The 16281-nt window shown below is 33.1% G+C and overlaps 1 protein-coding gene across 8 annotated transcripts in view; it reads left to right on the forward strand.

Annotated features, from left to right (window-relative positions):
• LOC129750729 (GTPase-activating Rap/Ran-GAP domain-like protein 3) overlaps positions 1–16281 on the forward strand; it is a 599756-nt gene that overhangs the window by 483757 nt on the left and 99718 nt on the right. For 4 of the 8 annotated variants that reach the window (XM_055745736.1, XM_055745742.1, XM_055745740.1 and 1 more), the window contains exon 2: positions 6357–6426. The exons of the other annotated variants lie outside the window; for them this stretch is intronic. In XM_055745736.1, the coding sequence (XP_055601711.1) occupies positions 6357–6426 (70 nt within the window). The remainder of the gene's footprint in view (positions 1–6356; positions 6427–16281) is intronic. 8 annotated transcript variants of the gene reach the window in all.

The raw sequence follows: 16281 nt of genomic DNA on the forward strand, positions 1-16281 counted from the left end.
TTAAAAAAAATAACAAAAATATGAGTAAAAAATTTCTCAAAAATGTGCATGTGATAGAAAATCTGCAAAATTATGACAAAAGAATGAAAAAAACTTAAGTCTTAATATGAAAAAATAACAAAATTTGATTGCACCAGTAAAAATATCAGATTAATATGCCAAAAATCGTTTGGCATTTTACGAGAAATCTTATATTTTTTTTCTCTTAAAAAAGAATTCCGGATAGCCTGTTTTAGGGATTGTTTGCATATTCAATGTAAAAATCTAGACACGGGGCGGTCTTGCCCGGTTAGCCATATATTTATGAAAAAAGTCTGTTTTCTTAATTTGTTCACTTAAAAAAAAACAAACGATAAATTGAAGTGCAGTTAGGGTGAGTGTTCCTTATTTTGCGAGTACTCCTAATTTTTACATACCCTGTAATTACGACTGCTCCTTACGTTATTTTTCACCTATCTCAACATCAAATAGTGTGTTTTGGTATCGAAACATGTGCACTTTAACTGAATATAAAATTAAGTTTCAATTTCGAAAAAGTTGTGTTTTAATGTGATCGATTAATAGTTGTTTCAAATACAGTTGAACCCTTAAAAAAATGTGAAAATCTGTCATCAAGGTAAAGTTTTCTTAATGTTAACATGATCTAAAAACCTTTTTATTCATTCAGGCATGTAGATAAATATAACAAATTACAATTCCTCGGTTGTTCTCAACTATTCTCTCAAGACGACTCTGACATTGACGCCCACGCCTCCGAGAAGAATCGACACTTAGAAAAAAAGATCCACAGGCCTTCACTTGAACATACGTCCATATGAAATAGTCAAAGGAGTTTGATTCCGACTGCTTGGAGGACAAAGATCCTTCTCACAAATTTTGAAGTTCTCCTCCAGCTAGGTTTGGGTCCGTTTAGAGGTACGGGGCATTAGATTGAGTCGATTTGGGGTCATTTTCGAATTTCTCAAACCCTGGGGTCTCAAAAGCTTCGTTTTGGTCCAAAACTCATCCATGATTTTTTGCAGAATTTTTAAGTAACGTTTACATGAGTAAATTTGGACTTTTAGGTTTGTATGGGAAAATTGAATATTTTGTACTGAAAAATCAACATCATTTTTGTTTCTTCTGTGCAACCGAGCCAGCTGGTGGTTTTCGTGCCAATTTATGAAATTCCTAAAGGAAGTTTTCCGCTAAACAACTTTGTCGAAGATCGTAAATTCGTATCTTATTAGACAAAAAAGTTATTAGCTGTTCAACAGAGGTATGTCTTTTGGCATTGATAAACAATAAATTCAATTGACACCACTGCTTGAATTTATTGTTTATCAATGCCAAAAGACATACCCCTGTTAAACAGCTAATAACTTTTTTGTCTAATAAGATACGAATTTACGGTCTTCGACAAAGTTGTTCAGCGGAAAATTTTCTGTAAGAAATTTATAAATTGGCACAAAAACCATTAGTAGGCTCGGTTGTACAGAAGAAACAAAAATGATATTGATTTTTCAGTACAAAATATTCAATTTTCCCATACAAACCTTAAAGTCCAAATTTACTCATGAAAACATTACTTAAAAATTTTGCAAAAAATCATGGATGAGTTTTGAACCAAAACGAAGCTTTTGAGACCCCAGTGTTTGAGAAATTCGAAAATGACCCCAAATCGACAAATCGAAAACAACATTCTCGAGTTCACCGAAGTTTGCCCGAATCTATGGAAGCACCTGATTCTTCAAAATGTCTATGTAGACTTTTTTATCTACTTTTACCTCTGCTATTAAGCAAACGGGAGAGGTTTTCAATCCGTTCAAAGCAACCGCTCCAAATACCATGACTCTGGTGGGATGCTTGGTAGTTATCATGAAAAAAGAAATTGAATTGTGAATTTGTCTTTTAAGTTGCATAGAGTGTTGGTAATATCGAAAATTCGCGTCGCGATAGGATGGAACGTTGAGTTGATCAAAATTAAGTTCAAATACCCTAAGTAAGTAGCACATAAGCACAGAGCACATTAAGGTGCAAGTTAGTAGTACAGAAGGTGCAGAGAGTCAGATATTTTGTTCAGAATAATTTAGTACAGGACGGATTGGGTCCAACGTGTATGAGTTTGTCAGAAAATACAAGTTTATTCAAGAAATTAAGTTTGAGCGGAAATCTTATCAGAATTAAGTCTGAATCAGTTTGTGTCAGAATTTCTAAGTGAATATCGTCGAAAATCTTGTCTGAAACTTGTCAGAATTGAGACTGAATCAAAACTTAAGCTTTTGTCAGAAATATTTTCTGAATTTGGTATGAAATTTGTCAGAAATTGAGTCAATTTAAGATTGTCGGATAATCTAAATGAAATCAAGCCTGAGTCGTAACGTGTCAGTTTAAGAACTTGTTTGAAGGTTCAAGTCTAAACTCGTCAGAAATTTGAAGCCTGCAGAATTTTGCCCAACGGGGTCTGATTTTTCAAAAATTAAAAGCCATACGATATTTTTTCAGAATTTGAGAATAAACTCCTGAACTTCAACAATAATTTCACCTGTGTTAGTATTTGTGACAGATATTCGTCAGTTTTGGACAAATTTGGTTCAAGTTTCTTTGATATTTTGTAAATTTTAAATTGTTTTCTACATTTGCCCCACTTTGGATTGAATCGCTGCTTTTTCAGCTCTGAAACGTCAGAGTTATTGAGAGCTAAGTAGAAGTGAAAAAGATTTGCAGTCAGAATATGTAAAAGCGTTCAGTTAAAGTTGCTACAGAAGAGAAAGAGGCAAACAGTTATTCTTATGGACAGTGCCGATCGATTCATACTGAACTACGAAGTGATGAGTGTCAGATTGCTTCATGCTTGGAGGGTTGATCCTGTGTTTAATGAATTCTATGAAGTGCGCAGTAAATTAGAAATGATTTTTTGGAATGTTTTGGGACTGGAACACTTTTCGGACACCATTAAGAACTCGCGGCGTTCACTTTTGTCCAACTTTAAAAACGAAACAACTGTTATATTTCGGTTTGATTTGATCTGCGCAAAGCGATCAAGGCGACAGATTGGTTTAAACTGTTTTCACAATTGCGTTGCTCAAAGAGAATCATTTTTTTTCATAACATTTCAACAAACACATTTACCTACATATTGTTCCAGTGTTAAATAAGAAAGAGAAGAGAACATAAGTATTGAGTGTACAAAGCCTATCCCTTCTAATGGCTATTTAAGGTTCGTTTCGAAAGGAACTACATTCCCGTTATTTTTTCTCTTACTACTACTAGGCTAGGCACTGCAATGTTTATACTTCGACATACTGATTGAACACTCGATTTCGCTTTTTGGATAATTTTTTCAACAGTACGCAATATCAATTCCAGAGTGCGCATCGATCGATTTGAAGAAATGCTCTCCCAGTTAAAAAATGCCACCCAACTTATAAAAAACAAGCCAATTTGTACGATAAAATTGGGATTAATAGGTACATTTTCCCTACAGGGCATTTTTTTGTGAAATTTTAAAGGTTCGCCACGTATCGTCGGTATTGCGAACCTGTAAAATTTGACAAAAAAATAGCCAGAAAATATTCAAAGGTTTGTTCTAAGTGCCATGTGACATGACTCATTAGACTGAGTCGATTGGGGTCATTTTTGAATTTTTCAAACCCTGGGTCTAAAAAGCTTTGTTTTGATTCAGCACTCATCAATGATTTTTTTTCAGAATTTTTAAGTAACGTTTACATGAGTAAATTTGGACTTTTAGGTTTGTATGGGAAAATTCAATATTTTGTTCTGAAAAATCAACATCACTATTGTTTCTTCTGAACAACCGAGCCTGCTTTTAGTTTTTGTGCCAATTTATAAATTTTTCAAATGCAATTTTCCGCTGAACAACTTTGTCGAAGACCGTAACTTCGTATCTTATTACTTAAAAAAGTTATTAGCTGTTTATCAGGGGTGTATCTTTTGGCATTGATAAACAAGCAATTCAATTGACACCACTGCAGGATGCCTAACGAGATATTGCATGACCACTTTTAATGCAATACTTCGCGGCGCACAAGCAGTGGTGTCAATTGATTTTATTGTCCATCAATGCCTAAGGACATACCCCCATTAAACAGCTAACAACTTTCTTGCCTAATAAAATACGAAGTTACGGTCTTCGACAAAGTTGTTCAGAGGAAAATTTTATTTGTTAAATTAATAAATTGGCACAAAACCCATTAGCAGGCTTGGTTGCACAGAAGAAACGAAAGCGATGTTGATTTTTCAGTACAAAATTTTCATTTTTCTCATACCATCCTCAAAGTTCAAATTTACGCATGAAAACGTTACTTAAAAATTCTGCAAATAATCATGGATGAGTTTTGAACCATAACGAAGCGTTTTAGACCCAGGGTTTGAGAAATTCAAAAATGACCCCAAATCGACTCAGTCTAATAACTCATATCAGTGTCATCTGTGCTTCAACAAAAATAAATGGCAAAATTGACGTGCAAGAATGTTACAAATAAGGTTGTTACTCTTAATTCAACAGCATTACTATCCTAGAATCTGTACGCTTGATCACGTTTTGTTCCACTACTCCAAGGATGCATTGAAGTGGTATGAAGAAAATACATGAAACCAGCGGAAAGTGTTAAAAATTCCTGGAAGATTGGCCTAAAGTGGTAAAAATGCAGAAACTGATTAGAGGTGTCCAAATAAAAGTATGAGATTTCGCATACCCCATAAAAACTAATGCTAAAAGAATTATAAATTGAAAAAACACTATTTTGCAGTATGTTAGAAAAAAATAATTTTTAAATCTTTTTTTCTTTTATTTACGAAAGAAAGTGTATTTATGTATAATTTTTGGAACTGTCTATAGTTCGTAATTTTCCAAAACATTCTAAATAAACAATAAGAGTTATGAAAGTGTAGATCGTGGCAATTGAACTAATGTTTTATTTTATGGCCGTTGTTTCCAGAAATATCTGTTTTTTACTTAAATGCTTAAGCAAAATTTTTTTTGTATGGCACAATGAACTCAGAGAAACCGATTTAGAATTTAAACAAGATTTGTTATTTCCCAATCATATCTTATGTTTTATTTTTATTTTAAATCGATAATCAGTCATTAGAATCGTATGACAGTTCCTATTATGCATATTATTTCAAAGCATTTTTCTAGGTTGAATTTTGGAATTCTCACTCGAAAATTAAAACTCTGATTTTTTATTTTTCAGATTTTATTCTGCTCATTTCTTTCAGTTTAGAGAGTTCCAATGAAAAGTGAAATATTAAAAAAAAAACAATTTCTATCTAATTTTTTTTACTATTGATAAAGCTGTATAGTTGAATTTTTATTTTTTATAGTTTCAGAACTTCTTGCCCAAAAATATTTCCAAAAATGTCATTTCTTTATATTTGTGAATTTTGTTGTTGTTCTGACCAAACTGTCGATGTCTTTTCAAATTCTACAAAATATAATGGAAGATACTAGCATCAAATCTACTGAACAGACTCATTACCGAATTAACGAATTTGGACAGATGGCAGCACACAAAAAGGAAATCGCTTTTCTTCGAAATTTAATCTTCCAATTGCTTGCGTTTCGCAACTCGCTCAGACCCACTTCAAAGGAGTATGTTATTTTGCGGAGGACCACGCCAAATTACCATGTCATTCACATACAGTATCAAGCAGCATATCGTTCCGTTGAAGTGGAAGTGAAATGATCCTCACCTGACTTTCACCTTTTTTTGGCTACGAGTGGGGAAGATTTCATTCACAACAGCACCGGGGTTGGAGTAAATAAACGGTTTTCATCATGAGCAACCCGTCAGAACCAATTTTCAATGTCATGTCACACGTGATGGGTGGAAAAATGTTGCCATCGGCCATGTGTAAACTTTATCTACGAAATGACATGTTTTGGAAGTTCCTTGTTAATGTTTTTTTTTTTCATTTCTATTCATATCTCAAAAGTGACATTAAATCACTGCTCTGAATAGTTGGTAATTTTACTTAAGATTTATTTTCATCTCCACTTCACTTCATATCGCCAATTGAACTTTAAGAGAACAAACCGGAAGCAATCTCGTTCAAAGATATGCTTCGAAGCAATCAAATTCAGCATCGCGCTACCGGATGGAGAAAAACAGAAAGAGCGATAACAGTTTTCAAAGAATTGCGCGTTTTTTGCATCACTAAATGATTATTCAAAAATGAGTTTCCATTTGCGTGGATCTGGTGCGTTTTTTTTCTTTTTCAATATCAAACAAGAGTAGAACCGTTTTTTTTTCTTCCATCCCTCACAAATGATCAATCATCTTCCGACGCAGGAGAGGAAACAGAACAAATTTAAAGCAATATTTCCGCTTGTTTCTGGTTTGTCTTTGCAGCACTTCTGCCACGGAACTCATTTCCCGAAGGGGCGTATTTTCCCGTCGTCACTATGGCTCAGTGGATCAGGTGAGTGTTTCTATGGTGTTTGTAGTTTTTGCATCTGTATTTTTTTTAACATAAGGTACATTAACATTTAAGTCGTGAAACTTGGTGCCGACAAGCGGAGTGCAGTTATTCAAATGATGCAACATTTTAAAATATTCTGCGGTGCTTTGCAACACGATGGTTTTGTGTAATTGCCCAACATGTTTAAAATATGAAAATGGATTCCACTAGTGTTGCATACGACTTTTGATGACAACAAGAGAGGACCTAGATAATATGAAATTTTGAGAGAATCATTCCTCATCTTTCAAATGAAGGGCAAATAAGGAGATCTCCATAGTATTTCAAGGGCCGAACATCCAATTTGGAAAAAGTATACTGCCGTTCCAAGCATATTTAATTCTCTCAAGTGAAAAACTTGCAAAAGGGAAAAACGCGATTAAAATTTCAGCTATATTTCCAATATTTCTCTTAAACTAAATATTCATCAACAGTGTTTTTGTAGTGCACAGTTCAAAATTATCATGATCAATGTTGATTATCAGTATTTTCTACCAAAAAATTACATTTCCTACAACAAATGGAAAATAAGAGTGAAAAATCCTTCGTGTGACACTTTTGCTTAAAACCAGAACGTATACCGATGCTAACTCTACCATAAACTGTCCACACGGGTACACTTTTTCTACCATTTAAAAACTCCAATGATTTCTGTTTTTCCCAAACAATCAATTTGAACTGTAATAGAAGAAAAAACTATTCTTATTTATATTAAAAGTACAGTTGAGTATCGATCTTGTAAGTAGTGCATACCGAAATGTGTTTGTGAAATTTTCTCTACACTCAGAAAAATACTATTATGTATGCCATAAGATTCTCTTATGAAGTGGCGCCATAAGAAAAATTAATGAAATTCATAAGATTGTCTTATGACGCGAATGAATTCTGAAGATGAACGCCTACTTCAATGAGAGGTTGTTGCTTTTCATAAGAGATTCTTATGGAAACAGTAAATCACTTTCTAATAAGAAAAAATTCTCGATATTTCATGCTGAAAACATTCACTTTATTGTTTGCCAAATTTGTTCAAAATTATTTTCTTCATGGTCACCATCAGCAGCGCATCAACAGACGGCTCCACCTTTCGTTTTATGCCGATCAGCTTGCTGAAAAGTACACAAATAATGTATTTTAGTTTACTAATATATTCAACGTTCACACCAAAAACATCAAATCGAACTTACCATTCCGGAGATAACAATAACATTTAACATTGAAGGGAAACTATAATAAATATGAACTGGCGATTGCTTCGTACTGTTAGATGATGAAAAAAAATATTGATGCTACACTCAGGCTAATTCTTATAATAATTTTCATAAAATGCATCTTATGAACCGCTTTTTAGAGTGTAAAATAATGTTTCACTAAGAGTCGCTCCTCGTCCGCGAAAATTTTATTAAATTTTAAATCTTTTAATATTTAATAGATATGTAATTGTCAAAAAGTGTTTAATTTGATGGACGGGATAAGGTTCAAAATTGTGCACTGGAAGTTTCGTGAATTCCCCGTGAAATAAGTGAAATTTTATAAAGTTGCTAAACGGGTGGCTGCATAAGCGACGTGATGGAATAGTTTTTTTGCCTGGCTATATCTATTTGGGTTCTTAAAGAAAGTGTATCAGGAGAGGAGTGTCCGGAAAAGTTGTATGAAGGTATTCAGAAGAAAATTGATTCAGTGCGATAAAGAAGCTTAATGGAAAATGTGTGCGACCTGTAGCCACTTGTTAACGAAGAAAGGGTGTGCTTGGGGCGAACTTGTGGTATTCAATTTCCAGGTTGCTGAGATTTTGCCTAACCTTACAAGAACGTTTATATTCTGCGTACGGCTGACAAATCGAAGAAAAAATGAAAAATTAAATACATCCGAAGTTTTGTTTAATGAGCGGTTCAGCTCAAATGTGAAAAAGGGACGTTCAAAAAAAGAAAGGTTTTTATGGGAAAAAGTGCTTGCAATGCATATGCAATGCATATGCATATGTGGTTTTGTAATTCGTGTACGCTTTGAGAATTACCGAGGAATTTCGCCGGAGGAGAATCTGGCACACGATAAGTATTTTTGGAAACAAATAATAACATAAATTTATTTATTGATAATTTTAATTCTCCATCAATCCTACTTGCAATAGAATTTCATTTTGCAATTGCTCGTGATGAACTATATTATTGAACATTGTCAAAATTCATCTTTTTCATTTAAATAAGCCCTTTTCGTTGAAAATAATTATGAATCCGAAAATGATCTACTATTTAGAATTGCATTTAATCATATATACATATTACATGATTTTTGAAACATTATATCAAAATATAAGAAGTATGTGAGTGTATAACAAAGTATTTGAAGGTTCGAACATGTAAAGAACTGCATGCTTATGTGCTTTAATGAAAACTTTCGTGGTAAATTTATGAGTAAATTTTTATTATAAGGGTAAACTTAAAAAAACCCTTTCGAGCTCAAACAGATCTCGAAAGGTTTTTATTTTACTGATATTTTCCGTTTCTCTTTTTTATTTTCAAGAGCGAGTGAAGGCGCTTTATCCTTGGTCGATGACCAGATATGATTGTACACTGAAATCCAAAACAGAAAAATAGATCGGAATTTTAACATCCTTTTTTTTCATAGCATCGAGTTCTTCACAATGTTTCTTTTCTCAGGTTTTGTGATTTCTGTGTACTAAATAAATCATTTCCAGCCCCTCTATGATGGTCTTGGTGATTGGCGAAGTTTCCTCAAATGACGCATGGTTTCTTCATCAAGGAGCATTTTTCTTAGCATGCTTCCAACGATACTGCCCATTTGAAACGTATGGTACTGGTGGTCCACGTTTCTTCCTGTTCCTGTGTTCCTGATGTCTCTGCGTTCTCTGCTCCATGGTAGGCCCAACCACTTCATGTTTTTGATCATTTTAATGTTTTTATGTTAAAATAATCAGAAACATGATCAAAGACAAGAAGAATAATTACACACTTGTATTATTCTTTGGGACTCAGACATAAGTTCTGGCTGTGGAAGTACGATTAGTGATTAGTGATTAGTGATTAGTAAAATAATGTTTCATAAGAGTCTTATGAAATTCTTTCAATTTTCATACGATGTTCTTATGAAAAATAGAAGAAACGGCATTGTGAAAAAATAATGAACATATTCATTCATAGCATCAGTTTTTTTCATCATCTAACAGTGCGAAACAATCGCCCAGTTCATAGTTATTATAGTTTTCCTTCAATGTTAAATGTTATTGCTATCTCCGGAATGGTAAGTCCGATTTGATGTTTTTGGTATGAACGTTTAATATATTAGTAAACAAAAATACATTATTTCTTTACTTTTCAGCAAGCTGATCGCCAAAAAACGGAAGGTCGAAGATTAAGATGCGGCAAAAAAAAACTTTGATGGAGCCGTCTGTTGATGCACTGCTGATGGTGACCATGAAGAATTTAGTTTTAAACAAATTTGGCAAACAATAAAGTGAATGTTTTCAGCATGAAATAACTAGAATTTTTCTTATTAGAAAGTGATTTACTGTTTCCATAAGAGTCTCTTATGAAAAGCAACAACCTCTCATTGAAGTAGGCGTTCATCTTCAGAATTCATTCGCGTCATAAGACAATCTTATGAATTTCATAATTTTTTCTTATGGCGCCACTTCATAAGAGAATCTTATGGCATACATAATAGTATTTTTCTGAGTGTATGAATGAATGTGTTCATCATTTTTTCACAATGCTGTTTCTTCTATGTTTCATAAGAACATCGTATGAAAATTGAAAGAATTTCATAAGACTCTTATGAAAAATTAGTTTGGACGCGAAAAAGTGGTTCATAAGATGTATCTTATGAAATTTATAATAAGATTTCCTCTGAGTGTATGTAAATCACTAAAGGCTCTTCGCTCCTCCCCATCAACTATTTTAATTATATTTTATTTAGATGAATTCATTATAATCAACAATTGAAATCCATTTTAAAACATTAATGACCGCGATGAATTCAAAGTCCAGAAACACCGGAATGTAGCAATTTGTATAAAAGCTTACTTAATAGAGCTTTTATAGATGCCAAGAAAAAATAATTGAAAATCAACTTAAAAACCATGAACCGAAATTTTTAATTACTAATAAGCAAAGAACTAAGTATAGATAGCTCAAATGGTGCAATAAAATTACTCCGATTACCCGAAGTGCTACCTTGTAATAAGTCATTCAAACTAACCTCAAACAACAATTTTTTTCCAAGTACCATAGCTCGTGAGCTGTATAGCTGATACCAAGGCAATGAGACAGGTGATTTCTGATAAAGGACAAAACTTATAAAAAACCCTATTTCAAACAAATTCCAGCGTTTGAATTCTATAACATGTCTTCTCGTGGCAAGATCCCAAGCAGATTAAAGTTTGTATTGGCTGGTTGTTTTGTATAAAATATAACGATTTGTAAAAAATCTGTTTCTGTCGAAAAGTACAACAATTTTTAAAACGAAAGCTTTAGTTTTCGCTGTTTTCAAAAGCCATATTTTGTATGTAACCTTCGCAACCTTCTACCTATACTGTGGTTTCTAGATTGCCCGGATTTATTCGGGTTTGCCGGGATATTTGATACAAAGTTTGGGAACAGTTTGGCCCGGCTCGGTTGCCCGGATTTTATTGTAAAAAGCCCGAATTTTGCCCGGACGTGTGCTCCGCTTGTTTTCGGTCTAAGCAGTTTAGAAACATGATTGCTCGGCATCAATATGTCCGTGTGCTATAAAAAAGTGCTGTTAAACGCATTAAGGGTTACTGTGACGGCATTTAAAACATATAAGAAGTATTTTTGTGTTATTAGCTGAAGTGATAGTGAAAAATTTGTGTTTGCTAAGATGGCGGTACCACTTCGTATGCTTGGGCAAGGAGAATCTTTTCGCCTCCCACACTCATTTCAGTGTTAAGTGTATTGATGAAAGCATAGTCATTCCCGGTAAATTTGAATCGGCAGAGAGGTAACTCAAATCGCCAGAGGGATCGTAACGATCTCTCTGGCGATTTTGCATCATCAGATCGTTAGAGAGGAACACACCATACGCGTGCCTTGGGTGAGTGCCACGAATTAGTGCCACCACAGCTAAGACACGCCCTCCAGAGAAACACACGAACACAATCCGAATCGTGTTTGTATGTTTCCCTCCGAGACGCGTGTTCGCCTGCCTGAGAAGTCGACAGCTACGATTGAAAGCACACACGGGACACGGGGACAAAATGCAATCACACCGTGCGAGGGTACGATTCAAACTGATTTCGCATGTACGCATTCGTATTTGTTGCCTCTAGGTATCTCGGCAGGACAAACCGAATGAAAATATTTGCGTTCTTGGAGTGTCGCCGAAGTTAACCGTTTTATTCTAAGTTCGGTGACTCAACTCTCAATTTTTTGCATGCTCTGTCGATTTCTGAGAGGACGCGCTTACTGGGTTATAGTGCATCATGCACACGAGACACGCTGAGTGTCAACGAGCTTTGGTGTGTGTATGTGTGAGAAATGAGTGCCCTGCCCACGCCGCGTCGTGTAGAGGTGGATGAATATTGCAGCAGAAGGGGTTAAAATAAGTAAAGCCGGAATAATTTTCAATGATGAGAAGAATGAAAAAAGAAAAGCTGAATCATTAGAATAGTTACACAACACATAGTTGCCGAACAAATTTGCCGTGGTTGGACCGCATGGGGAGTGATTTGAAAAAATATCGGTGGGTCTCGTACGTCTGGTAAAAAAAGCTGTTGTGGGGGATAGAAAGAAAAACCCGATTTAATACACTTAACAGTGGATTGTTGCCTTTCTTACAGCCTGTAAATCATATTTGGATAAATATAACACAAAACAATAAACAAATAATAGATACATAGATTCTAAATAGTAATTGAAGAATTTCGAATGCAGTGATCAATTTGGTAAATTTGTGAATATTGTCAATTTTTTCTATATTGTCAATTTTGTCAACTTTGTCAATTTTGCCAATTTTGTTAGTTATGTAATTTTGTCAAGTTTGTCAATTTTGCCAATTGCGACAGTTTTGTCAATTTGGGAAATTTTGCCAATTTTGTCAATTTTGACAATTTTTCGAATTCGTCAATTTTGTCATCTTTTAAATTTTCGTCAAATTTTCAAAACTTGTCAATATTGTAAATTTTGTCAATTTTGTCAATTTGGTCAATTTTCTCAATTTTGTTAGTTAAGTCAATTCTATCAATTCAGTCAAATTTGACAATTCTTTCAATTTTGTCAATTGGTCAATTTCGTCAATTTTGTACATTTTGTAAATTTTGTCAAATTTGTCTACTTTGTCAATTTTGTCAACTTCTTCAATTTGGTCAATTTTGTGATTTTGCCAATTTTGCCAATTTTGTCAATTCTGTCAATTTAGTCAATTCTGTCAATATTGTCAATTTTGTGAATTCTGACCATTTTGTCAGTTTTGTCAATTTTGTCAGTTTTGTAATTTTTGTCAATTGTGTCAATTTTGTCAATTTTATCAATTTTGTTAATTTTACTATGGAAGACTTTGGTGGCGCTACTGTTTGGTTGTTAACTTCCAATGGCTTCAGCAAGTGAAAGTTCGGGTTGACTTCCAAGCCGTCATCGTTTTAGCTAGACACCAACCCCAACAACAACAACACAACAATTGCACAGGTTTTTCAAGGCGAACGAAAAGTTTTTATCGCGCAACTTTAGATCTGAAGGCAAGAGAAAAAGGAACAAAAAAAACTAGCCCGAGAGCTTAAAGCTCGAGAGGATTCAGTAGCATTTGTCTTATTGGATTCAATTGATTCTACGGGCGAAATTCTCTCCTGTCGTTCGTGCTTAGAAAAACCTTCCTGAGCACGAACGGCACGAGAGAAGATGAGATGGTGTGCATACATCGTTCGGTTCCCGTGTCGTTTTTCCCTTCTCAGAGCAATCTGTGCTTGAGAATCTATCGTTGGACGAAGGATGAGACTTACTATCACTATAGAAATATGCGATGTGAGAGTCGACCACCTTGTGCAATTAGATTCTCAAATTTTTAACGAAATAATTCGTTAAAGGGAGTCGTATCTATTGATTTCTAGTTCGTTCCGAACAAAATGTCTCAAAATCCCATAAGCTCGTTGACCAACCCCTTCCCGTGATCCGATCTGGTCCAAATTTAGCGTGAGACCTTGAACTAGGTCTAGGATCAATTTCAGCCGGCAGTGCTTAAATTTTTCAAACGTCGGGTTATTTGGGGGCACTCTAATATACATTTTGTAAAAAATCTATCAACTTTTTGTAAATTTCGTCATTCTATCCGTTTTGTCAGTTTTGACAATTTTCTTGATTTTTTCGATTCTGTCAATTTTGTCAGTTTTGCCAATTTTATCAATATTCTCAATATTGTCAATTGCGTCAATTTTGAGAATATTGTAAATTTTGTCAAATTTGTCAATTTTGTAAGTTTTTTCAATTTTGTCAATTTTATCATATTTTTCAATTTTAACTATGTGGTCAGTTTTGTCAATTTTGTGAATTTTGCGAATTTTGACGATTTTGTTAATCTTGTAAATTTTGCCAGTTTTGACAATTTTGTCATTTTTGTCAATTTTTGTCAATAATCAATTTTGCCAACTAGTTTTTTTAAATTTTGTTAAATAGCCAAGTTTTAAATTTTTTCAAAGTTGTAAATTTTGTCAATTTGGCCAATATGGACAAATCGGACAAATTCGGCATTTTCATCAATTTTTGAAAAATAAAAAGTTTTGTCAATTTATTTTGACAATCTTATCAATATGTTTCGTCATTTTTTTATTTTTTTTTTTTCATTTTATCATTTTTTCGTGTTTGTCAGTGTTGTCCATTTTATCCATTTTGACTATTTCGTCTTTTTTGTTAATTTTGATAAATTGCTCATTTTTGACTATTTAGATATTTTCGTCAATTTTACCAATTTTGTAATTTTAGTCAATTTTGTATTTTTTTATTTTTGACATTTTTATCAATTTTGTAATTTTTGTCATTTTTGTTGTTTTCTTCACTTTAGTTTTTTTTGTTATTTTTGTCAACTTAAACAATTTTGTCAAATTTGTCAATTAAGCCACTCTTATTAATTTTGTTTATTTGGTCAATTTTGTCAATTTTACCAATTTTGTCAATTTTTCCATTTCAGTCAATTTTGTCACTTTTGCGACTTTTTTTCAGTTTTGTCCTTTATGATATTTTTGTGAATTTCGTAATTTTTGTCAATTTTGATAATTTTGACATTTTTCTCAGTTTTATCAATTTTGTCAGTATGTTTGTTATTTTTTGTCAATTTTGTTCATGTTGTCATTTTCGTAGATACAATTTTGTCATTTATTGTCAATTTTGTAGATTCAATTTTGACAATTTGGCCAAAATGGTCAGTTAGGACCGTTTTTTTCTGTTCTATCAATTTTGTCAATTTGCATTGTCAATTTATTCAATTTTATCAATTTTTCCGATTTTGTTTTTTTTTTTCTCGATGATAGCACTTTGGCAAATTTTATAAATTTCTCAATTTCGTCTATCTTGTGTATTATGTCAATTTAATCAATGTGGATAATTTTGTGAATTTTGTCAACGATTTTAAAATTCACAATTTTGATAATCTGGTCATTTTTTAGTTCTAAATTTTGTCCATTTTTCAATTTTTCTTTTCGTTAGTGAATTTTGTCAAATTTGTCATTTTTGTATATTTTGTCAATTGTTTCTATTATCGAAAAATTGCCAGGATTCCAATAAGTTTCCATTTCCCCTACCCAGCATTAGAGCAGATCGGTATTAATTTCAGGAAAAGGCGAATGTTGTTTCAAGAAAATTGCGTTTTAAGTTTATCAGCTCCATAAGTTAGGTCTTAAAATATACTTTTCACTCAGCAATTAACTCTATTTGTTTGCATTTGGCGCATACGCTCTTTTGAAAAATCGAAACGAAATGTTGAAAATAAGCGTTTGTTTTATGCGTTGTTAAGTGTATAGGGTAGGGGCAGTGATGCTATTGCACTATATGTATTGAAATGAACATATTATTCAATTCAGATTAAATTACTTTTTGTAATCCAAACCTCTAAATATTAAAAAAAAAAAGATTTATTTATTAAATCTTAAAAACCCTCCTAGTAAACAGATAAATGGATCTCGTATATTAATAGTAGTTTTATCTCAATCAGCTAGAAAGATCAGATTAACTTAATAATTTTCTCCTAAACAATCTGTTTTGTCCATTCTTAAGTTTCTGATTTTTCAGCTCAATTTTCAATCAAACGTAGGCTCAATACACAAATTAAACATTCCAATTTGAAGGAAATTTGTTTAATTTCCAATACTGCTGCTAGCGTTTAAAACAAAGCGTTTGGTCCAGATTCATAAATGGAAAAAAGAACATTGCATATTCAAAGGCGGTTTTCTCTTCACATGACGAGCTTTTAGTGTCGCTTATGTATATATTTATTTCGCCTTTAGTTATGCATGTTATGAGATACTTTAGAACCGTTCTAAAACAGGTAATGGAATTTGAATATTAACACTAAACCGACCAAGTTTATTCAACTATCATAATTTATTGCGAAAAAAATTTACACAACACACAAATAACAGGTTCTTGTAATTCAATGTTAAACTTACAGTCGTCTCATGTTAACGACATCTTCAAATTTTTTTCATTTATGTCATTTTTGTCACTTTTGTCACTTTTGACTTTTTGTCGTTTTTGTTTTTTTGTCACTTTTATAATTTTTCTCATTTTTTGTCATTAATGTCATTTCTGTCCCTTTTGTCATTTTTGTCGTTGTTATCATTTTTGTCATTTTTATTAT

The sequence above is a fragment of the Uranotaenia lowii genome, chromosome 3, assembly GCF_029784155.1.
Source record: "Uranotaenia lowii strain MFRU-FL chromosome 3, ASM2978415v1, whole genome shotgun sequence".
Taxonomy (NCBI): domain Eukaryota; kingdom Metazoa; phylum Arthropoda; class Insecta; order Diptera; family Culicidae; genus Uranotaenia; species Uranotaenia lowii.